Source organism: Nothobranchius furzeri, chromosome 9 (assembly GCF_043380555.1).
Source record: "Nothobranchius furzeri strain GRZ-AD chromosome 9, NfurGRZ-RIMD1, whole genome shotgun sequence".
In the NCBI taxonomy this organism is placed as follows: domain Eukaryota; kingdom Metazoa; phylum Chordata; class Actinopteri; order Cyprinodontiformes; family Nothobranchiidae; genus Nothobranchius; species Nothobranchius furzeri.
Window position 1 is genome coordinate 43,352,535 of NC_091749.1, and position 24,861 is coordinate 43,377,395.

Genomic DNA, 24,861 nt, shown 5'->3' on the forward strand with positions numbered 1-24,861 from the left:
AGTGAATTAATTGCTGACACCGCCTGAAATACAGTATGACCTTTATGTCTGAAAACGGTCAAGTTTGAAACCAAAATCAGTAATTAATCATTTTGACCAGCAGATGGAGCCACTACTGCAAATTTTTACCACATCTGCTCGTGACGTCATATCCGCGCGCCGGATATGGCCTCTCCGAAGCTTCTGAGTGGTGATGTGTTTCAAGAGATTGCACCGCAGGCTGACATCAGATTGAATTTTGACATTAGCAGAAATAAAACGGTGGTGGATTTGAGGTCCACGACAAAGAAGAAGCTGCGGAGAAAACCGACAGCAGCGAAACACGGAGCGAATGGCGGTGAGGAAACAGAAACGCAGCTGGGCAGACTGACAGGAACACTCATTCACTTCTGTAACTGACAGTCTGAAGCTGAAACAGCACTAATGTGCAGACGGACCAACACATTATGACTACAAGCCAATAAACGAGAATAACATTAGGTCACACATTTCTTTCTGTTACTTTTAATTGTAATGCTAATTTAATTTCAACCTGGGAACTCCCATAATGTACAAAAACCACGGGAAGAGTCGAGTTGGCCCCACAGATAGCAGAAAAGTTACTGAATACCGTTTCTAAACTACACTGATAGACCCTAGGGTCTTTGGTAATTTGTTACAATATCTTGATTCAATGAAATTTCTTTAGCTGCATCTATATAAAATATCAAAGAAGACAGATTGTACCACCACACCGATTCCTAAAAAGAAAACACTCATGATAGCCCTATAAAATAACTCAAACCGCACAGAGTTAAAGATGTAGTAGTGGGTCTAATGTAACATTTTACAGATAAGAACTGATTTCTTCATCTCACATTGCAATAATTTTCTAGAACTGATGATGGTAGCAGAACATGTGTTAGATAAAAACAAGGAGAGTCTCATTAGTTAGAAAAACATCTAATCCTGAGAAGAGTGGAGCCAGTGAAACAACATTGTGTCTTACTGTTATCTCTATTGATTTTTTTCTGAGAGGATTTGCCATCAGGATAAAGAAAGTGTGCTTCTGTGAAACTAGCTTGGTAGTAAAACGCTGTGTCTGTGTGTCATCCTGAAGCCCAAAGTTAAAGTTGGCACGAAGGGAAAGAAGCAGATATTCGAGGAGAATGAGGCGACGCTCAAGTTCTACACAAGAGTCATCCTCGGAGCAAATGTAAGATTAAAACACAACGCAACTGGTTATTTAAGAGTTTCACTAGTTTGCAGACAAATAAACCCAATGACTATCAGTCTAGATTACAATAATAACAAACGTGACAACATCGTCATTTTTATTCTTCTAGAGCACAAATGATACATTATTAAATCATATTTTGGGGATTTTTTTGTGTAAATGTGATTTTTGTTAGTTTGAGACATCTTGAGCTGATCATTTTTCTGTTGATCAAACGATCTAGACTGTGAGAGGATGCCCTCTGCAGGCCATATCTGAGCTTTTAGCCTGGATTATGTCTGGGAAGATCTAACACTGATCTTGTTTTGAAGAAACCACTTCCTGGTTGCAATGCTTATTTTCTTTCAGCACATTTAACTGTCTTTTCTTTTTTTTTTTTTTTAGTTTCTTAATGGATGACTTAAGGCCAGATCGGATTTTTATTCATGATGCAGTTCTCTCATGTTCCAGATGAGCAAAAGTCGCCTTAAAGCAGAATAAAAACATTTTCTGGTGATTTTTTAATGTGTCAAACATATTTATGAATCCAACATTAGTATAATTTGTCATTTATATAATCGATTTATAGAATAATTAAATGTTTTGGGGGTAATAATTGCCATAAATAATCTTTATTCAATTCAAAAGTACTTTATTAATCCCAGAGGGAAATTAGAGTTTCAGTACACACAATTCTGAGATCAGACATACATAGACACATGACAAGAATTGGTTACTGTGGTCAGTCGCAACTCGAGTCGCGCTACCGTAATAGATCAAGAGGGTTTATATGAGGATAGAGTCGGGGGGAGGGAACAAAGGCACTTCAGAGTTACCCTCCACAGAGAGGGCAACTTTGCTATGCAAAAAACACCTCAGACAGATATGTACACAGACTTCAGACATTACACAACATAAGTGTCCACTAGGTGGGGAGGTAGGGTTGGGACTCTCCTCACTTCAGTGCGTGCAGCCGCATGGAGCAGCGCTCATCACCTCCGTTTGGACAGGGGAGGGAGATAATGGGATAGAGAGCACAGTGACTCCTGGATACGGTTCCACAGCCTTCACCGGTCACAGTCCCGCCCAGGCTTGGATAGGGATAAAGAGTTACCATAGCGACGACCCCATTCCACATTTCTTCTGAGGGGGAGTTATCACTTCAGCCTCACAGGCTCCAAGGGCACCAGATTCAGATAAGAATAGTTTTGGGGACAGACAGAGATAATTTCCTCTCTGCCTTACTGTTCTGTTGGTCTACAACCCCTCTAGATCAATAATGGTGTAATTAATCAATCCCAATCCGTGCTGATCCGTCCACTCGCTCCTTGATGGAATCCACCTTTTGTGCCAGAGCCTGAATCTCAGCCAAAGTTCCAAGCTTACGACTCATCTCGACAATTATATGAGTTTGTGCGTTCACAGCATGATGCATTCCATCCCTGAGCTCCGGGATTGAGCCAATATTCCTCGAAAGCTTGTTAATTTTCCAGTAAGCCAGGTAACCGCTCAGGCCAAACAGCAGGAATCCCAACACCAAAACGACGAATATCCAGACATCTTCAGAATCCTCTACAGACAGTTGAGAGAGGCATATCAGGTTCCACTGTTTCCAGGAGTCCATGATATACCCAGCTGGCTCTGTCCCAGAGGGACATCCGGGAGCCCCTTCTCCCGTTGTCATCGTTGAAAAAAATTTAGTCAATCGCGTTGAGAAACCAACTGACAAGATCCATTTTTAATAATTTCCAGTTTCCAGAAAAAATGCAGAAAGCGCCGTGCACAGACAGGACAAAGAGCCTTGGGATAAGGAGGGAGGGAGAGGAGAAAAATGTGTCTGTACTCTCCAAGAGCATGCTATTGTAGATCTCTTAGTAGCCTCTTTAATGCATTTTAGATAAACACTGAGTTCTAGTTGTCGTTGAAAATTTCTCGCCATTTTGCTCTTTGGCTGCATCTAAACAGTTTTTCCTTACAGGCGATCTATGCTGCTGTAAATTTACTGATTTTCTACGGTTCCTCTACATTCTGGACATGGGTGAGTGTGTTCTTATGTGTTAGTGTACACAGCAGCATGTTCTTTTCTGTTTTCAGACCTGTTTTGTTTGCTGTCTGTAGCTGATGCTGCTATTCGCCCTCGCCATTTATATTGGGAGTTACCGCTCCATGACGGCGATGGCCAAGCCGGCGTTTGCTGAGGACGGGAGTCTCCTGGATGGCGGAATAGACCTAAACATGGAGCAGGGAATGGCAGAGTAAGTAATAAATCAAATGCAAAGGGAAGAAACTCTGGCTTCTTTTGACCTGGAAGTAGAAGCCATGATGAAAAACTAAAGAGCACCATACCTGCTTCTTTTTATTATTTTCTTTATCAAAGGAAATGCTAAAAAGTAGTACAGTAGAGGCAGACAGAAAGTAATAGAAGTAAAATTTGAAAACGATAAAGACGCACATATTACACTGATTTTTCTAATTTCAGGCATTTGAAGGACATGATCCTGCTCACAGCCATTGTTCAAGTACTGAGCTCCATCTCCTCTTATTTCTGGTACCTTTGGTTGCTGGTAAGAGCTTATCCATCCATCCTGGCGACAGTTATTAATGCCTGAGACCCTGTTTCCTCTTTTTATTTTGATTTGTATGCTTTTCAGGCCCCCGCCCGTGCCCTGCACCTTCTCTGGGTGAATTTTCTAGGCCCCTGGTTCATGGCAGAAAGCCCATCAGCGCCTGAGGAGGTGAACGAGAAGAAACAGAGAAGACAAGAGCGCAGACGCCAGACGAGATTCTGATGCTGCGGAGCAGCCGGAGCAGTATTTTTATACAAAGAAGCTAATATACAGAAAAGCCAGGAACTCATGAGTTGTTCAGGAAGACGGTTTGTAATTTAGCGAAACGGCTGAAACCCGAGACCCTGGAATCTTGTTTTTCCATGTTTTTCTTTCACGTAATCTAATTTTCCCTAAATGATGAGCTGAAGTGTTCCCTGTTTAGATAAAAGTCACCATCCAAAAATCATTTTTCTTCGTGAGATTTAAGACGTTTATGTGTGCCTCCCAGCTGATTTGTTTTCTGAGACAAGTCTTAACACCTCTGATGGTTACGCTTTTGTTTTGACGTGTTTGATTTTATTTTCTAAGGCCCCAGCAGACGTTTGTGTGTCTTTGTTAAAAAAAAATCACAGGTGGGTTTTGTGTTGGATGACTGGATTGAGTTTTAATGAGAGGGAACAATTTTTGCAATAAAATTCTTATATTATTCTGATGTTTTTATGTTTGAAAACCATTCAGTTGTGATGTCAAAAGTTTTTTTCATTTCACATCAAACTTTCTGAAGCCTGCATGATTTATCAAGGCAAACCGAATAAACAATTTATGCACAAATCTAATATTCTTTAGGAACTTTGTCTGAGTGACATAAATATTTATCAGAAAATAATATAATTAACGCGTATTTCCTCACCTCTTATACCTACATCAAATATTTTTTTACATCGACTATTTTGACCAAATTTTAAAATAAAAGAAAACGAAGAGTCTAAATATTTTACTGACCAATATACCTATCTCCTTTTCTAAAAACTGCTCCAGACCAGCTACTTTTTCCTGAAGGTCAACATTTGTTGAGGCAGAAATAACCGCTCCGGGTGAAGAAGGGAACTGTCTCATGTTTGAAAAGAAGTTTTAAAAAGAATGATGTTTTTATGGTTGTGCTGAGCAGCACATGATAGAGGATTATTCTGTAGAAATGAGCTAAGTTGTTTAATAATGAAGGAGTTTTATATAAATGAAGTTGAGACTGGTGTCAGCTGCTTGGGTAGATTGTGTAGCTGTGACTCACTGATGGACTCAACATGGAGATCTGAGGTCCTGATTCACCATCAAACTGGGTTTGATTTGTCCTTTTGTAGATGAAACCATCAGTTTAGCCTTCTTTACAAAACCAAGTTTGGTAAAGAGGCTGTGATGTTTGTGTAAAACAACCTGTGTCTTTTGTGTCGGACTCATAACATAATTCAGATATTTAGCTTTTTGTTCTTTAATTGGGTCCAGAACCACCCAGGTGAGCCTGTCCTGAATTCTGCTGCACAAAATGAAGATGTTGCCATCTTCCTTTTGGATTCACTTGCTTTTTTATTGTTTTAAAGACCTTTAGTGATGTCTTTAGAGCTGATTAAGCTGCTGCCTGTGTGGATTAGAACACACTAATCTCAATGCTTGTTCCTGTTAAAGTAGATAAAATAAGTAAACAAATTAAGAACAGATTAGCCACTGATGAGTTCAGTTAATCTAAAGTCAATTTGTAAGTAATCAGAAACTAACCATTAAACCATAAACAAATCCTAATCTGTCTGAGGAAATGGGATCATGAGTTTATTACTAGGTAGGGGTTGATTAGGTCTTCATGACGTTAATAAGTCTTTACATGTTCACGTAACACTGTGTGTGGACTTCTACTTCTAAAAACTGGTAGCAGGTCTGGGAGATGATTTGAAACCATTTAATAACTCCAGGAACCCCCCCCCCCCCCCCACACACACACACACACACACACACAGACCCTAAATGACGCCTCTTGTCTACGACGGTTGGTTGTTAACTTTGCATGTTCACAGGTGCACGAGGCTGCGGTGGGTGTGTGAGATGTAAATGATGTCACCCTGAGGTGCAGCTCTCTTTGATCACTCTGAACATCTTATTGGCTGTACGATCTTGTCTGCTGACTCACAGGATCTCTGCAGTAAAAACTCAGTGTCTGTTCACACCTTCATCCTCTGAACAGTCCAAATATCAACTTTACGAATGATCACAGAAACATTTTCTGCTCAACAACTTATAAATCCACTCATTTAACTCTCTTCCCCACACTTAGTGTTACATGTGCAAATCAGTACTTAGACCGAGGAAGGATGGTACACATTAAAAAGTCAGCAGTGTGCAGATTTAACCAAACAGGCTCAGGTTAACGGTGTCCAGTATAAAATAAGAACTGCTATCCAAAAGTACACAAATAACATCATTATTATAGAAAAGTCCTACATAAAAATGCAAAAAATAAAAAAAAAAACCTTTAGAAACATTTGATGAGTTCATCACTTTACTGGATTAGCAGAGCTTTCTGTAGGATGTGATGTTGTTCCAGTTTTCCAGATGTCTAAATCCTTCTTGCAGCTCAGCTTGGTAAATTTTTATCCTGTTCAAGTAAAATACCCGCATGTTTCATCTTGCTTTGCCAGTGTAGAGACATATTTAGTTGCAATTCTGCTGTGACCGATAGAGTTTGTAGCACAGACTGCATGTGAGTGAATCCTGTAACTTCAGGATTTGAATCTCTATTTACAGATTTTGAATAATATCAAGATAAAACGATAGTTCGCTAATCACTCCTGACCAGTATCACCAGTGTACATCTGACATGTTACATTTGGTGAATAAACTTCGGGAGAAATATTATGAACTGCAGAGCAAAGGTCTAAAAAGTGTTGAGGGACACCACCAATGTCATCATCATCATCATCATCATCAACCAGCTCACAAGAAACAAAATGGTTCTTCATTAAACATGGCAAGATTCAGATAAATGCAAATTAAACTAGAAATCAAATGTAAATTTAAAAATTCTTATTGAAGAAAACTAGAATTTTCAGCCTATGATGAAGACAAAGCTGAATTTTATAGATTAAATCTAAGGTAGAACTGCTTTTAAATCATTCATCGGTTTTCTTTAAATAACCAATCTTGTCCATTAGCCCATTTTTAAACCCCACAGTTTTGGCCGGCCAAACTCCAAGTGCCAAAAATTGTAATTCAGCCCTCATCCACTAGGGGCTTGCACCTGAAAGGAGCAAATCCTCATTGACTCCCATGTATAAAATGCCAACTTCACAGCAGAAATAAACATGAGCCTGGCTCAAAAAACATTTTAGGTTTAATAGATCTAGTTGACATTCATGACAACTCTGAGGGCGGTGAATATTTTGTAAACCTTCCGTTTAGGGGTATAATGTTAATGAATAGTATGTTGGGTTATGTAAATGGCTTTAAGAACTATTTATATTATCACCACCACTTGAGACCAATAAGCTGTGATACTCTATTTAAATACAGAATATTACCTTGCCTGGTCTTTATTTGTTTTAGTCAGAAGATTCTAGGATTCTTTATTCATTAGGGAATTATACACACTTCTTTTTGATTCAAGAAACAGTCAAGTTTATAAAAGTGAGGATTTATTTTTACAAACAATTAAAACTTGACAAATTGGTTAAACTATTATTCACTGTGAGTGGATGGAACTAAAAGGTGATGTGTGAATATAATATAGTCAGAATCTCCGTATCTCAGAGAGCTGAGTTCTGGATTTAAAAGAATTTGGTTTGTTTAAGCTATAAATAGATTATTATCAAAACCACATTCAGACGCAATCTCACTATGTTCTACGTACCTAAGCGGAGACGCCCTTTGGATCCGAGATGTCAGGAGGGGGTCGGAGACTCCGGTACCGGAGTCCGTAAACTAACTCATAGTACGACCAGGTCAGTCCAGGGTCATCTTCCAGGTAACGACAGTTGGAACTAGTTTCCGTCTCGGGAATAACTCTTAAGGGGTTATAACAATATCAGCTTTGTTCTGCAGGAAACTATCTTGTTGCTATCAGCTTCTCAGGTGCGAAAAAGTTAAAGGTTTTGACGACGTGTCAAAATCCTTGATGGTTAAAGAGGTTTTGCTCAGATGGCCAGTCTGAAGCTTGCTCTCAAACTGAAAAAATCACCAGCGTGATTTGGTTTTAATGTTATGATGTTATGGTTGTGTAGCCAACCAAACGTTACCAAGAATCTCAGAGACACACCCTCTTCGACCTGGAGTCTCTGAACTGGGCAAAAGGTTAACTATGTGTCAAGCGTTTACTTAACTTTACTTTGTTTTTGTGTGAGTGCAGATGGTGATGACCTTGTCAAGTAAACATGCTAAACATATATCATTAAGCACAGATTAATGAAACGTTTCATTGTATTATAATTATTATAAGTAGCAATAAACAAACGTTTATTTAATGATTATCTTTCATTTTAAAATCTTCTTTCGTCTGTGAATCGAGGAGTTCATTTAATGAGTTCCTCTCTAAAGGGACCTTGGTAGGAGAGAATGTTATTGTTTGATTTTATTATCTCTTTCAGGGCGTCAGGCTTTCAGTCTCCTGTGAGGGAAAATATTGTAGGTTGGAGTCGTAGCCAGGGCAAAAAGCATGACCTGGCTGTGGACTTGACCTGTAGGTCTCAAAATCAGGCCATTTCTTGATGTTACAGGGGTAATTAAATGCTTGAAATGATAAATAAATAGATTTGATTGACATGTAGCAAGAGCCTCAGACCTAGCGCTAGTCCTCGGCCTTGCGTCAGAAATGTTCGGCCATTTTGATTCTCTGAACTTCACTATATTTGTGTCTCCTCTGTGTTTGTGTTTGGATGTTATTTGTGCAATTGTTAGGAAAAAAGGCTAGCTGTTGTATTTATTACACCAAGAGAACTTCCAAGAAGTCTGTTCCATTTTCATTGATAAGCAAAACTGTATTTCTCTACATTAATTAGCTGGTTGAATATGGTAAAATCCTGTGAATTTACCATAACTCTGCTTTGTCAAAATGGGTTGAAATATGACATGTTGGTGGGGCTGGCTGGGTACTGAAACTCAAGCTAAGTGAGCTAACCATAACTAACAGAGGTTTTCAAACTCTGCTGGTCCACTGCGGTCAGAGATCCACAAAGTCACCTCAGAAGGAGTGAAGATGGAGTTTCAGTGCCCTGTCTCTTGGCAGCGGCAGCTCCGTGATCAGAAGTCTGCAAATCTGCTGCTCCAGTCTCCTGGAGACTCTCATGGGCAGGAGCACCCGCGTGACACAGCCAGCCGGTTGCTCCAGTCTACCATGGCAGCTGAGCGACACAATCGCCTGACTCCCATGCAAGGTAGTCAAGCCTTGTTGCCTATGGAGCTCTCTAAAGGGAAACCACCAGGTTTCAAATTATGGGGGAGCTAAGGGGAGCTCGGCTCCCCCCAATGCTTCTATGTAATTCATACCCTGGAGACCACAGAGACACCAGAACTCTTTGAGTTTATGCGTGCTTCACTCTTGAGTCGCTCAACTGTGTTTTTCTGGCTAAAAGTGCCCAGTTAGCTCAGTTAGCTCGTAGTTGGGAAATTAATGGCTGACTCAGATCCTCAACGCTTTGCATTTAGCTCCACCTCTTTGCCCTTTTGTGGATTGTCTGGGTGTGACAAGACTGGTGACATGGCCAAGATGGAGATGATCAGAACCGCTTACTAGGTTTTAAGTCGACGCCTCAGAAACCTATGGATGGCATCACAGAGGGTTTGTCCACATTCTTAAGTCAATGATTTCCATCAAACTTCTCACTTACCAAACTTATAATTATTTCTCAGAAGTAAAAATGATTCCAAAAAATGAATTTACAACAGGTTTCCTGGTAATATCATCACTACATTATGTTTTCATATCATCTTTATTGCTTTAACCAATTTGGTATTTATTTGTGTGAAATAGCTGAAATCTAAACTTTCTTTGGTTCTGTTCATCTTTCTGAATCAGATTTTGATTACTTAGAAAAAGGTTGCAGTTTGTGTCATTATTAACCTAAATATTCATCATCAAGTTGGATTATCATTTAACATTTAATTTAGTTTTTCACAGAGGATTTCCTTTATTATTTTTGTCAGTTTCCCTTGTTGCCAGTTGTTCTCTTTTCCAAACTCTTTAATAGATACCCTTGGAGCAGAAATAACTAGATTTTTAGTGCAGCTTGACCTGATTTAATCTTTTAAACCAGCTTGTGTTGTTTCTTGCTCAGAATAACTCCCACCTACCTCTCAGACATGAGCCAGATTTAAAGGATTTCACTTTCAGTCTGTGGGCAAATAATGTCACAAGTAATAATTAATTGAAGAGTCACATTAATGGGGCCGGCTGCAACACTTCAAAACCTCCGTAAATCTTTTTTAGTGGCGTTTTAAACTGCTTGCATATTTGAGATTAGATGTTGGAGCTGGCAGATAAATGCACAGATGACAACCTAATCCCTAAATGCTGAAGATATGTTAAACCTCTCGGTGCAGCTTCCGTTTCCATCAGGAGACTTTAGCCTCCTGCTTCAGGCAAGCTTCTGTTTATTATTAAAAGTCTCTCTGTGGATCCAGTGTTGACAAAACCAAATGAACGATTAAGCTCGAACTCTAAAGAGAGCGAGTGGGCTGGTAAATCCTCTGTCTGCTCCCAGTATGACAACAGATTTACCATTATTGTTACATCCAACCTTACCCAACACAACAAGCCACAACCTGCAGTCCTCACAATCCCTGTGATGGTGTGAAACCAGTTTGGAGGAAAAGAAAAAGGTTGCAGTTCTCCTTTTAACAAACTCTGAACTTTTATTTCAGAATTACTCCGGTACTGTCTCTATTACAGTGTTATAAGCAAAGTAACCAAAATGAGAGCAGCACAGGATCCAGTTGTCAGGGCCAATCCCAGATGTGGTCTCTGAGAGGGACCATGCTGCCGTGTAATTTATTCCTGGGGCTTCGAACTTGCATGTCACCCCCTTTCCCTCCCCTCCGACGTCCCTCCCAAACACACAAAACCTCACAGATGTTTTGTTTGTTGTGCTCTCCATAAACAGATGTGCAGGAATCTGGGATTTATGTGTTGTTGTGAGCGCTGTGTTGGAAAGCCTTTCCTAAAATAACGTCTTTCACGCAAGAATTTGGTGTTTGAGATGGAGAGAAAAGACAGTGGGAAGGCAAGGTTCTTGTTTATCATGGCAGTAAACAGTATATCAGGACAACATTAGAAAAGGCAAGTGGGCTGCATTCCTCTTTCCATGCAAAATGTGTGAGAAGCTCAAACTCTATAAGATGTTATGTGATCTGACTTTAAAAGCAAAGAGTCAGGATGATTGAAACAAAGCTCTCCGTCTCCTCGGCTCCAGCAGAGCCAGATCTTCTCGTTTCAGCTCCCTTTGGACTTGCAAAGTCAGACAAAACAGGAAATTGGAGGGCATTTGGGCAACAGTGAGCCTTTGACCTTTGAACCCATAGCCCTCTCTGTCTTTGAAGTTGATAGAGAGAATCATAAGCAGTTACATGCGATGCAGAGTTTCCCTCTCTGCTGTGTAAACAGAATCAGAGATGTAGGTGTAGTCCTTCTCCAGCCCATCTTCTGGGCTTTGTTTTAGCCTTGTTTTGTCTAAACTGACCCACAGCATCAGCGCTAAATGCAAATCCTTCCTTTGTGTCGCTTTTATTTTTTTCATTCTTCAAGGATCAGTGGAATGCTGTTTACTTATAATTAGAAACTTCCCTTTCAGCTTGTATTTAACATATGACATTTTGTTGGGGTTCACAATGACCCAGGAGCCCTGATAAATGGTCAAACTCGATGCAGTGCAGGAGTGTGCACGAGGGACAACAGGACATGAACATGGCCCACAAACTAGGGATCTATCTGGCATTCATTCATTGTCTGAATATTCCCAGTACATCATGAAACACAAGTAGTGCTCCAACATTTTTTTTGTTGTCTCCTGTCTGCTCTCTCAAGCCACCCCCCGCATGGAAAATTAAAGTTGGCCGCCCTGCGTTAGCTGCAACAGAGGTGTTAGTAGCACTACAGCATAGCATTAGCAGAGGCTAGCATTAATGGTAGCTGAGGCTAGCATTAGCAGTAGTACAGACTAGCATTAGAAGTAGTTGAGGTTAGCATTAGCTGTGGTACAGCCTAGCTTTAGCAGTAGTTTGAGCATTAGCAGCAGGTCGGCCTAGTGTTGCTCAACTGTTAGCATTGCTGTGAGCAGCACAAAAGCTTGGTTTATGCTTGATGCATTTACTTTCCGCTTGGTGATGCGGCTGGTGGATAGAACGCGCTTCACAACTTGCAGCGTTTATGGCTCATGCGGCTTGTCTCTGCGGTGAGCCAATATTCTCCCAAACTGAACGGGGCAGCATGGAGCTCTACGGCATGCATCCAACACTACACCATAGTAGAAGTAAAAATTACTGTTGTTTACAACATGGCATTCCAGCATTTTTAACAGTGTCCTCGTCTTTTCCGACAGTGCAAGCTATTTCTCTCCAAGAATTATAAACAACATGTTGATCACGGTGATCTTTGAGAGCTGAATCAAACAAATGTCTGTATTTATGAATCTCTGCCATACTAGTTCTTGCCAGTCTGCCATGTTTTTCCGTGTCCGACCGTCCGCTTGGTAAAGGTTGGTTTATGCTTGACGCGTCCGCGAGGTCCGCACGGCTCCGCGCTGCGAAATTGCGTAATTTTAACAACCACGCCCCTCCACCGCATCTCCGCACGGCCCAAAATTTCCGCAATGCGCACCTAGGAAAATTTCTAACCACGCGGACGGTCGGACGCGGAAAAACATGGCGGACCGGCAAGAACTAGTATGGCAGAGGTTCATAAATACAGACATTTGTTTGATTCAGCTCTCAAAGATCACCGTGATCAACATGTTGTTAATAATTCTTGGAGAGAAATAGCTCGCACTGTCGGAAAAGATGAGGACGCTGTTAAAAATGCTGGAACGCCATGTTGTAAACAGTAATTTCTACTTCTACTATGGTGTAGTGTTGGATGCATGCTGTAAAGCTCCATGCTGCCCCGTTCAGTTTGGGAGAATATTGGCTCAATGCAGAGACAAGCCGCATGAACCATAAACGCTGCGAGTTGTGAAGCGCGTTCCATCCGCGAGCCGCATCACCAAGTGGAAAGTGAATGCGTCAAGCATAAACCAAGCTTTAGAAAGTTTCCTAGGTGCGCGGTGCGGAAAGTTTGGACCGTGCGGAGGCGCGGTGGAGGGGTGTGGTTGTTAAAATGACGCAATTTTGCTACGCGGAGCCGTGCGAACCTCACAGACGCATCGAGCATAAACCAAGCTTTACATTGCTGATGTTGAAGTGGGTTGAAACATGCAGAAGTAAGCACAGAGCTTACGCATTGAGCGTGAGACATACAGATCTGACTCCTTTCACATACTCTCACGCCACACCTCTAATTTCTCCCACTGACCCCCCCCCCCCACCACCACCCCCATTTTCAGCAAAGAGGGGTAGTTGGCAGCCCTGAGTTAGCACATGTGACTCACTTATTATGTAATAAACTAGCTTTTTTTTTAACAAACCATTCTCATTCGCCTTTTCAAGATTACCAATTTCCATAGAATGCAGCTTGGGCACGGCTTTGACTTTCTGCTACGTTTGAGCTGCCTCTTTTCAACAACTACAAGGTAAGTCTGATACTGCCCCTTTTAAGTACAGCTCCAGCTGCTGATGATCCATTTTCTTTCCTTCTCTGATAACATGAGTATCAATATTTCCAGAATCATCATCTCATTCAAAGTTGATCCTGTCTGGGCGGCCTTTCACAGATCTCTCTGTGGCCTTTAAAGGGAGCTGCGAAGAATTCCTGTGTGGGTGTGTGTGAATGTGTGTCTGCTCATGTTTGATCTGTGTTAAAAACTATAAAAGAAAGAAAGAAAAACAAGCCTCTTATATGTAAAGGTGGGTGTTTAAGCTGTGTTAGACATGTAAGGTTCAGTATTGTGTTTAAGTTTCCTGGAATTTTATGGGAAAATCGATGTCTGCTTAAGTGATGGAAACATCTAGAGTGGGAGCTGCTCCCCCCTCTGAGGGATTGTCACCTCTGTTAAACGTCTCATCTCGTCCCCTGCCAGGCTGTCACCTGCTCCTGTTTGTCATCACCTTCAAACCCAAGACGGATCAATAAAACCACATGGCATGCCTTGGATTTTAATATGGCTCAGCTCAAAAGAGATTCATTTTACACACAATAATATCCCTCCACATTTGGCCAAGCTCTTAACATTTTTGTAATTATGATCTGATTTTAAATCACTGGAATGCAACTTATTTAAAGACTATTTTAGTGCTGGCACATAAACACCTTGTAGAAAACAACCCCTCCTGTTTAACTGCTGCTGAGAGAAATGCCTTCTACTGGGAAGATGAACTGATTCCCAAAAGCTGGAATGTTAAAGAACCTTTTAATCAGCATTTTAGTCCGTTTTCTGGTCTATTTTTATTGAGCTTACTTGAGTTCTTCTTTAGGAAAGGTCAAATTTTGTAAATGTGCCAGTTTTCCATGCTACAGTCATTTCTGAACCTGTACACATGTTTTACATAATTTATAGAAAAGTAATAAATCATCAGAGAGACAGAAATGATAATTAATGATTGTTATAAAAAAATTTGATACAGGTATTTATTTCAAAATATTAAGATAAAAAAACAAAGATTAAAATACTTAACTATGTCTACCTCCTTGTTCAACACATTGATAATAAATCTGTCATCTCTGTCTTTACCTATAACCGGTGCAATAAACATAAATGTTCCTAAGGAAATTATCATGAAACATGCAGGAACGTGCAACATTCACACCTCTATATAACTTTTTCAAATCATAAAAGTTTCTGCATAAAAATCTGGAAAATTGTAAGTTTTTCCAAATATAATCCTATTAAACAGGAAAATAAACCATTAGGTAAATGCAATGTAAAGTGCCCCGAGGGTGCTCTGACTGAAGGAGCTGCATGAAAACCAGCTGATTTGAGAAAAAGGAGAAAATCCAGTAATAAGATCTCTAAAATGAGCTTTTTCAAAGCAGAAGTCAGTTATCATTCAATGTCATCACTTCTTTCTTCGTTAAATATCCTTCAGCGAGGAGACAGGAACAACTAGGAAATGCATTTAACTTAAGGTGGTTGTAAACTTTGGCAGAAAGCCACTGGGCCTTAAAGTCACTGAGTGCAAAACCCTCTGAGTGTTCAGAGCTGAAATCAGAACAACACAAAGACAGGATGTCTCATGGCAATTTAAAAACAGTTAAAGGTTGTTTGCAAGGATGAATCGCTGTGATCAATATGAAAAAAGGGACACTATTTTTATGCTTTAGTAGCTAAAGGTAGTATGGACATTAAAGGCTAAAAAAAGGACCACTTGGTGACAGCTTATAGAAAGAAAATCTAAAATACACAGTAAAATGACTACTTAATTCAATTGAATTCAATTCAATTCAATTTTATTTATATAGCGCCAAATCACGACAAGAGTCATCTCAAGGCACTTCACATAATAAACATTTCAATCCAGGTCAGTTCATTAAGCCAATCAGAAAGAATGTTTCCTAAATAAGGAACCCAGCAAATTGCATCAAGTCTTTACAGCAATCCTCATACTAAGCAAGCATTTAGCAACAGTGGAGAGGAAAACTCCCTTTTAACAGGAAGAAACCTCCAGAGAATCCTGGAGGCTCAGTATAAGCAGCCATCCTCCACGATTCACTGGGGATCGAGAGGGCAGAGCAGACACAACACACACACACACACACACACACACACACACACACACACACACACACACACACACACACACACACACACACACACACACACACACACACACACACACACACACACACACACACACACACACGTGGGGAGAAATTATGACAAGTCTCTAAATAAAGTAAAATTTTCCAGTGCAGATTGGAGGCAACCCATAGAAGCACTGATGTGATCTCATTTCAGAGAAAAATAGAACAGGTCAGATGCACCTAATAAATAAAATTACTAACAAACTCAGGAAACTGTTTCTTTGCTTCACTGTTCTGGTGCTGAGAATATCACTTATGCGGATCAAAGAAGATACACAGATAAATGCACCTCTTATTTATTATTTGGAAACTACATTTACTGCAGCTGGCAGAGGCAGAGATTTTTTCTATTGATACACGGAATTTACAGAATCATTTTAAATTTTATAGGGGAAGACTGCAGGAGGGAGCGGTAAAATACAGGGGGGTCCCCAGCAAAAACAAGAAACTACGAGTCTGATGAAACCCGCTGGTTTTCCATCAGGCAGTCATGGGGCAGCTCCTAGTTGAGTAGCTGTGCTGGGTCATTGTTATCGAGCTCAGTCCGGCTCGGCAGTGAACGAGCCGAGGCAACGTCGTGCTCTGCTTAAGAAGAGGTGTTATTTTCCCGCTTCAGAAGAAGCGTCCAATGTGTTTTTATGCTTTCTCCGAGACATGTCACGTCGCTAAGTTGTTAGCGCCGCGCGCTAACACATCAATAGTGCAGCGTAGCCTGCTGGAGGTTTTAAGGGTTCTGATGAAACACCCGACCTCTCAGGCTGCTCACACATCAATCTTAAGTTGTCGCTGTTGCGCTCACGCTGCAATACAGTATTAGATGCGGTTAAAGTCAGACATGAAAAAAATAATAAATTTTACATGAATAAGTGGTGCTTAGCCTGGTGGGGGGAGGAGAACCTGGCCTAATAAGCGCTGGAGGAAACCCTGTCAAGATCGTCAACACTCATTTATCTTAATGCTGTTGAAACATGTAAACCAAAAAGCATTATATCCACTGCTACCTTTCTAATTTTAAACTCAGTAACTTATGCTGTAACTTCACCTTGCCCTGCCTGCTCCTTGCTGCCCGCCGGCTGTGATCACAAGCGACAATAGTAGTTCCCGCTGCTTCTTCGGGAAACAGCGAAAAAAAAAAAAAAAAAAAACTTGGGATCTTGTAGGCGTGGCGGTGGGATTTCAGCCATGGCGGGCCGCCACGGCTACGCCTATGTAAGGGAAACCCTGCAGTGTATCCTCTAGCAGTCTAAGCCTATAGCAGTATAACTACAGAGATAACTCTGGATAACCAAGCCTTTTTAGATGGAGGCATGTTGGAGACAGGGCAAGGGAGAGCCGTCTTTACCGACTGTACACTCCACCTCCATCTACTCCCCAACTTGTCCAGATCTAGGCTAACATCAGATTTTAAGCATAGGCCCTATCAAATAAAAATGTTTTAAGCCTAGTCTTAAAAATAGACAAGGTGTCTGCCTCACGGACTAAAGCTGGAAGCTGGTTCCACAGGAGAGGAGCCTGATAACTAAAAGATCTGCCTCTCATCCTAATTTTAGATATTCTGGGAACCACCAGTAAACCTGCAGTCTGAGAGCAAAGTGCTCGGTTAGGAACGTATGGAACAACCAGATCACTGATGTATGATGGAGCTTGATTATTAAGAGCTTTATATGTGAGAAGGAGGATCTTAAAATCTATTCTGAATTTAACAAATAGCCAATGTAGGGAAGCTAAGACAGGAGAGACATGATCTCTCTTTGTAATTCTCATCAGAACTCTAGCTGCAGCATTTTGGACAAGCTGAAGACGTTTAACTACATTCTGTGGACTTCCTGAGAGTAATGAATTACAGTAATCCAGTCTTGATGTAATAAATGCATGAACTAGTTTTTCAGCATCACTCCTGTGTAGGAGCCATATGTGTCATTTCTTTTTGTGCACTTGAGAGGAGGCTTGGCCTCATGTTATTGGTTAATTGCTTGTGGAAGCACCAGCCTACTTAAGCCAACACAGATTGGACTCAGGTGTGGCTGGATGGGACAAACAGTTTTTTACTGTGTGGCGAGGACTGTGGCTGTATGTAAAGGACTCTGCGGATTGTCATTGGGGCAAGTAACGCATTCACTGAAACCCACTTTAACTGCTGTAAATGGATCATCATGGACATTTTGGAACCAGCCAAAATAATAAACATAATCTGAAATAAACTCAAGCTGCATTTCTTTAAGCACACGTAAAGACCACCCGCAACAGCAACCAGGTAGTGCCAGTGTATAGGGCACTGGCGCTATACTCCTGGAAAGGATGCTTCTAAACTTATATTCTAAACTAATATTCCGAAGGTGGAAAAAGAAAATCCTACAAACCTGTTTAACTTGGGATTTGAATGACATGTCCTGGTCGAAGATAAAACCAAGGTTCCTTACTTTGTTCTCAGAGATTAATGTAATGCCATTCAGGTCAGGTGATTGACTAAGCAATTTCCTTTTCTGGATTTCTGGTCCAAAGAAAAGAACTTCCGTCTTGTCTTGATTTAAAAGCAAAAAGTTTAGAGCCATCCAATTTTTTATGTCCTCAAGACAAGCCTGTAATCTACCAAATCGATTAGGTTCATCAGGGTTAATGGATAAATATAACTGAGTATCGTCAGCATAACAGTGGAAGTTTATCCCTTGCTGTCTAATGATTTTACCAATTGGGAGCATACCGTAAATCCTCTAATACAGGCCCGGGCCTGTATTTTACTCAAGCTCATCAAGCTCCAGGCCTTTATTGGAGTGAGGACCAGAATTAGAGGCATGCCTCAATTTCTATTTGAGCAAAATGAACTAATGGTTTGCTGAAGTTTTTGACAATTAAAATTGCGTCCACATTTTCAAAGTTAAACACATTTCTTTTAACAACGGTAGTTTCTGCTTCAGCCCTCTCCCCCTCCCCCTGCGCAACGGCCGCAAACTCACTGATGCGCCTGCAGCCTCTCGGAGTTCCTGCTGCTCTAAACATCAAAATAATTATTTCATTTTCTGTTCCTCACTTCTGATTACCTTCAATGGTGTCTGTTTGTTTTAACCACCAGGTACAAAAACGAACTTGTTTTTATTTGACTATTTTTCTGTCCTGCCTGTTTATTATCTTCCTGCATCTCCTCTCAATCCTAAAGAAAAACTGCTACCTGGGTTCATATATATTCACCTTATGAGTTACCTTTGAACTGAAGTTCTAAAAGAACTACCAACCGCAAAAACAGCCGAGTGTGCGCTGCTTGCCGGCCGCATCAGTTAGGTGCGTCACCGAGGACAAAACAGGTTGTAAGGAGAAACTGGTTTAGCTCAGCCCTATTGTAGCGTAGTGGTTTTATGCTCTTTTATGAAAGAGGAACCATGCTACGTATTAATTCGGAATATTAATTTTTGATAAATCAATAACCAAATTTTATATTGTTAAGAAGACTCAAAGGTTGTTTTCATCGATAAACTGACGATAATATCTGTGTGTCTGTGTTTCAGTTCAATGAGGAAACCAGTTTGACAATTAAAAGTTTTAATTCTTCAAATTAAACTAATGATTTTGAAATTGACAAACAGGAAATAACAATCAACATTGGCAACTTTGTGGGACAATCTTTAACAGTTGATATGATCAAATAGACCTTGTGGTGAATTTATGAAGATTGAGAATGTTGTGATATGAATGCGTGTGTGAGTCTGATTTTGCTTCAGGAAGAACAGGTGTCTGAGTGAAGTGATGGTTTGGATAAACTTAGGTCTTATCAGAGAACTGCATCAAACGCTAAACATCGCGCTCTGTCTCACCGAACTCTTGTGGACCCTCTTTCGGATCCGGGCCGTGGAGGATGGTGGTGGTTCATCCAGATGACACCAGCGGCTGACAGGAGAGACGTAGGTGTCGAACGGAACCGGTCCAGAGTTGCCCTCGGTACACGTTGATGGTAAAGCGTTTTGTCGATGCGCTTTCTTAAGTTAAGTTCACTCAGAAATCAAAAGACTCGTTAATGAGTCTGCGTTAGAAGTTGCGATTCAGCTATTCTGTCTGGCTGACAGGAACAGCGTGAGAGGGGGGAGAAACGAGCCAACCGGCTCTGCCCCCCCTTTGGTTTTCAGGTCCTCTCTCTTTCGTTGTCCAACACGAACTGAAATCATAAGACTGAAACTTACCAAAAGCCTTTTTCTTCTCAAAGCAAACGTGTGCGTCAGCAAATGTGTTTGGAGTTTACTGTGAGAATCTGTGTGTGGGTGTGTGTGAGTGTTTGTGTGCTTGAGTGTGTGTGAAGGTCAGTAACAAACACTCTCAAACATTATCTAATTAAGTATGGATTCATTAAATCTCTTATAATTACCCAAAGCATAAGAACCATTCATTTGACTAAACACATTTATTATGAGCAAAATGAGAATGATTACTTTAACATTAAAATCAAGAAACAAAGTTTTAAGACTTGTTATGTTATGACTACTTTTCCATGAGAACTCCTTCTTCTGGTACTGCAGGTGCAGGTGGCAGATGTTATGGTTTCCTCCCAGACTCTCTGGCGTTCAGGTCTTAATCTGTGGGTGAAAGTTCTCAATGACCCAGCTTTGACCCAGCTGAGTCCAACACCACCTTTGTGACAGAAAACCCATATTTCCTCACGTTACAAGGTGATGTGCCCCGATCCGCAGCAGCGAAACGTATAAGGCACAAATAATGTTAAATGTTACTGTTAAATTAATTTTTGAGGTGGCGACATCTGATTTGATAACGTTACTGTGGCCATGCTCAGGACACAGATGTCTGGAGCGCGTCAACAATCAGAGCTTTGCATGCGCAAGCTGGTTAAGGTTAGGATGGGGGTGAGGGGAAGGTTAAATTGCAAGAGGGTAAACGTCACAATTTGGTTAAATGTCCGTTTTACGGCAGGTGTCAGTACCGACGCTCTGGCACAGCGCGTTGCCTCCCAACGCGCAGGAGCTTGTCACCTGCTGACAGCAGGCTGCTGTCTTTTCCGAGGACTGCATCTTGCCGGTCATTATCACGTGACAGCGACAAGTCGATGACAGGCATAAAAAGTCACTACAGAGCAGTGAAGTCGACTAGTGACTAGTTCATAAAACCCCTACTGCTCCCCAGAGTGTTCTGCAGCATAATCAGCATGTTCTCTTTGAACTTGATATAAAATTTTCGCCTCCTCTTCGTCTCCGCACGGTTAAAGTTACCCTCGCGGTCTATCACTGGCAAATCGAAAGTGAGACAGATGACACAATCACCCCCCGTACTTGCTTGTTACCACATTCCACCTGGCCACAATAAAAAAACCGGCCATTATTCACCTCCGCCGACTCCGACACCGGCCAAAATGTGATACCCGGCCGTTAATTGAATACAGGCCAATATTAGAGGATTTACGGTGTATATATATATAGTAAAAAGAATTGGTCCAAGCACTGAACCCTGTGGTACTCCACAAGTAACCCTGGAGTATGAAGAAGATTTGTCATGTACATTTACAAAATGTAATCTATCAGACAGGTAGGATTTAAACCAGTCTAGCACTGTTCCTTTTATGCCTACAACATGTTCAAGTCTTTCTAAAAGAACATTGTGATCTACTGTGTCAAAGGCAGCACTGAGATCTAACAAGACTAGAACAGACACAAGATTCTTATCTGAGGCCATGAGAATATCATTTTTAACTCTCACTAATGCAGTTTCAGTGCTGTGATACTCTCTAAAACCAGACTGAAATTCCTCAAACAGATCATTAGTGTTTAAATGCTCACATACTTGGATGGCCACTATTTTCTACAGGACTTTGGATAAAAATGGAAGGTTAGGTATTGGTTTATAATTCATTTGGCCATCTGGATCAAGAGAAGGCTTCTTAAGTGAAGGTTTGATTACAGCAACCTTAAAATCCTGTGGTACATATCCATTTACTAAGGATAGAATGATTATATCTAGAATGGGGGCAGTAACCAAAGGATATGCATCTTTAAATAATTTGGTTGGGATTGGATCCAAAATGCAAGTTGAAGGTTTAGATGAAGCTAATATTTTTGATAACTCTGAAAGCTCAACTGGATCAAAATGGTTCAAACACAGATGAGGTTCTACAGCTACCTCTGATGCTGCCTCACTTACTGAGGAAGATGAAATCGCATTTGGGAGGATGCTAAAGATTTTGTTTCTAATAGAATTAATATTACTTGTGAAAAATCCCATAAAGTCGTTACTGCTGAGAACTAAGGGAATAGATGGTTCAGAGCTATGATTCTGTGTAAGTTTGGCAACTGTACTGAAAAGAAATTTAGGATTATTCTTATTCTCCTCAATTAACGCTGAGAAATAAGCAGTTATAGTTTGTCTAAGCTTATTTTTATAAAGCACAAGACTATTTTTCCAGGATAAGCAAGACTCCTCCCGGTGTGTAGAGCGCCATGTTCGCTCCAATTTTCTAGAGTTTTGTTTTAAAGTTCATAAATGAGAATTAAACCAGGGAGCCAACTTCCTGTCCCTAATTAACTTCTTTTTTAAAGGGGCAACATCATCTAATGCCACACGTAAAGAGGAAGTAACATTATGAACTAAGGCATCAATTTGTGAGGGGCTAGAAATGATAATATTGCCCTCTGCTACATTCCTCTGAGATGCTGAGGACAGTAAAGATGGAACAGTTGATTTAAAAGATGCAACAGCATTGTCAGATAGAGACAGACTATAGTGAAATTTACTTTCATGTCTTGAGAATTCAGTTATAAAAACTCAAAGGTTATCAGAAAGTGGTCTGAGAGGACTGGATTATTTGGAAAGATCATTATTTCCTCACACTCTATGCCATAAGTCAGCACAAGGTCTAATGTATGATAGCAGGAGTGGGTGGAGCTATGCATTCTTTGGGTAAAACCAATTGAGTCTAAAGCCTGATTTATGCTTCTCCGTCTGCGTCAGTGCGGAGCACACACAACGCCATTAATCATCCTTGCGTAGGGATCCGGCAGGCACGCAAGTACGTACGGAGTTGAGCCCACTTTTTTAAACATCGGTCGAATGAAACGGATTACGCAAGCTTGTGATTGGTCAGGACGCCACTGTTGTTTACAGCGCCGCCATTGCAAAGAGAGCCGAGTTTAACTAGCGGAAGAGACGGAGAAGCTTGAAGAATGCCTCACGAAAAAACTCTAAAAATATGAACGTTTCATCCTCCCGTGACTGGAGGAGTGAAAAGATGCGCAGCAAGCGTTTTATTTGTGGACGGAAATGACAGGAAACGTGGGTTTAGAGGTGGGGAGCGCATGAAGCAGTGGGAGAATGAGAGACAAATATGTCCGTGTTAAAAGTCTCTTATATACACAAAAAACACAATATAAACAAACGATCTTGGACCGGATACATGACATGATACCACAGAACAGCGCTACGCCCTCTGTGGTCCTGCCAGGCAATTGCTTTGCAACGCTCTCCAGGAGACGGAGAAGTATGAGAGCAAAACGCTTCCATCAATCCGTGCGTGTCTGTCCCTTGCGGAGCTGACGTAGAAGCATAAACCAGGCTTAAGAGATTACTAAAGGCTACATTGAGGCTATCATTTTCAATGTCCACCGGAATGTTGAAATTCCCCACTATAATGACCTTATCAATATTTAGCACCAAATCAGATAAAAAAAATCAGAGATCTGATCCAAAAACTCAGAGTAAGGGCGTGGTGGACGATATAAAACTACAAACAAGAGTGGTTTTACAGTTTTGCAATCTGGATTAGGAAAACTAAGAATAAGATGTTCAAATGAACTGTAGCTATTAATTGGTAAAGGATTGATTAATAAGTCCAATTGAAAAATGGTTGCTACGCCTCCTCCTCCCCTGTACTTCGAGCAATATGATGATTTAAATAATTAGAAGGAGTTGACTCGTTTAAACTAACAGTCCTCTTGCTGCAGCCAGGATTCTGTGAGAGAGAGCAAATAAATCTGATTTTCACAAATCAAGTCATTAACTAACAAAGTCTTAGAAAAAATCGACCTAATGTTCATTAACCCACATTTATTTTTTCTAATTTTCTACTCAGTTGAATTTGTTCTAATATTTATGAGATTTCCATGATTTGCTTTATTAAGCCTGATATTTAATCTGTGTGATTTTGGCCGTGTGCAGGACACTGTCTCTATGGGGTAGTGGGTGGGTAACAGTAAAGAAGCTGCAAAGGGGTGTGTTAAACTATGACTCTGCTTCCTGGTCTGGACCCTGGGTTGTCATGGAGGACTAATAAAACTGGCCATGTTATTAGAAAGAAGAGTTGCTCCATCCAAAGAGGGATGGAGGCCGTCTCTTCGCATCAGACCAGGTTTTCCCCCAAACGTTTTCCAATTATCAATGTAGCCCACGTTGTTTTCAGGACACCACCTAGACAACCAGCGGTTGAAGGACAGCATGTGGCTAAACATGTCGTCACTGGTCCGATCAGGCAGGGGGCCAGAGAAAATTACGGAGTCTGACATTCAGGGCTGGCCTTGCCGACAGGCGACACAGGCGGCCGCCTGTGTCGTCATCTGATGGACAGGGCGCAAAAAAAAAAAAGTTTATTAAATGTATGTTTGTAATATGAAATGCATTCTCTACATACTCAAAATTCCCCTTTCAAATGACATGAAATTAAAACATCAATATTTAAATTCTAATGATCTGGCTGCATGACGAAGCATTTGACCGTTAAGGGTGCCGCAGATCACGTGCATGGATAGCACTGTAGGACATCCTGTTGTCGCGTTTAAACTTTTGATATCTTTTACGATGAAAAGAACACCTAAGCCATCGGGATCATCATTCCGAAAGCGACGGAAGGAGGAAGAAAAAAAAACGGGCCCAAAGCAGAGGTATGTAGACTTTATAAATTTGGCAAAGGAACTTTTTGCGTTACAATTTTAGCTAACTGCCTCTCCTGCCACGCACGGTCCACGGACGGACCCTCGCTAGCTGTTTACATACACAATACAGTATCTCGTAACTTTAACCAATTAATTTTACTTTTGAATCGTCGTGTCCATATGCAGTGAGACAATGTTGAGTCTCACTGTGATGATGAAGAATGTAAGATTTTTTTACTGGTTTTTGGAGCTTGATTGCAGCCTTTTTATGAACTTAGTTTCAAGTTTTAAGTATGCATACAATATGAATATAATATTTTCATATCAAAAGAACGTTAGGTG

At 40.8% G+C, this 24,861-nt stretch overlaps 1 protein-coding gene across 1 annotated transcript; it reads left to right on the plus strand.

Moving 5' to 3' along the window:
* The first annotated feature begins 158 nt into the window (after window positions 1-158).
* Window positions 159-4,452, plus strand: tmem208 (transmembrane protein 208). Its single transcript, XM_015942504.3, has 6 exons — window positions 159-337; window positions 1,100-1,195; window positions 3,174-3,233; window positions 3,314-3,450; window positions 3,675-3,759; window positions 3,847-4,452. Exons 1-6 carry the CDS (start codon window positions 332-334, stop codon window positions 3,982-3,984), a joined length of 522 nt encoding a protein of 173 aa, XP_015797990.1. The 5' UTR covers window positions 159-331; the 3' UTR covers window positions 3,985-4,452.
* Window positions 4,453-24,861: the final 20,409 nt, after the last annotated feature.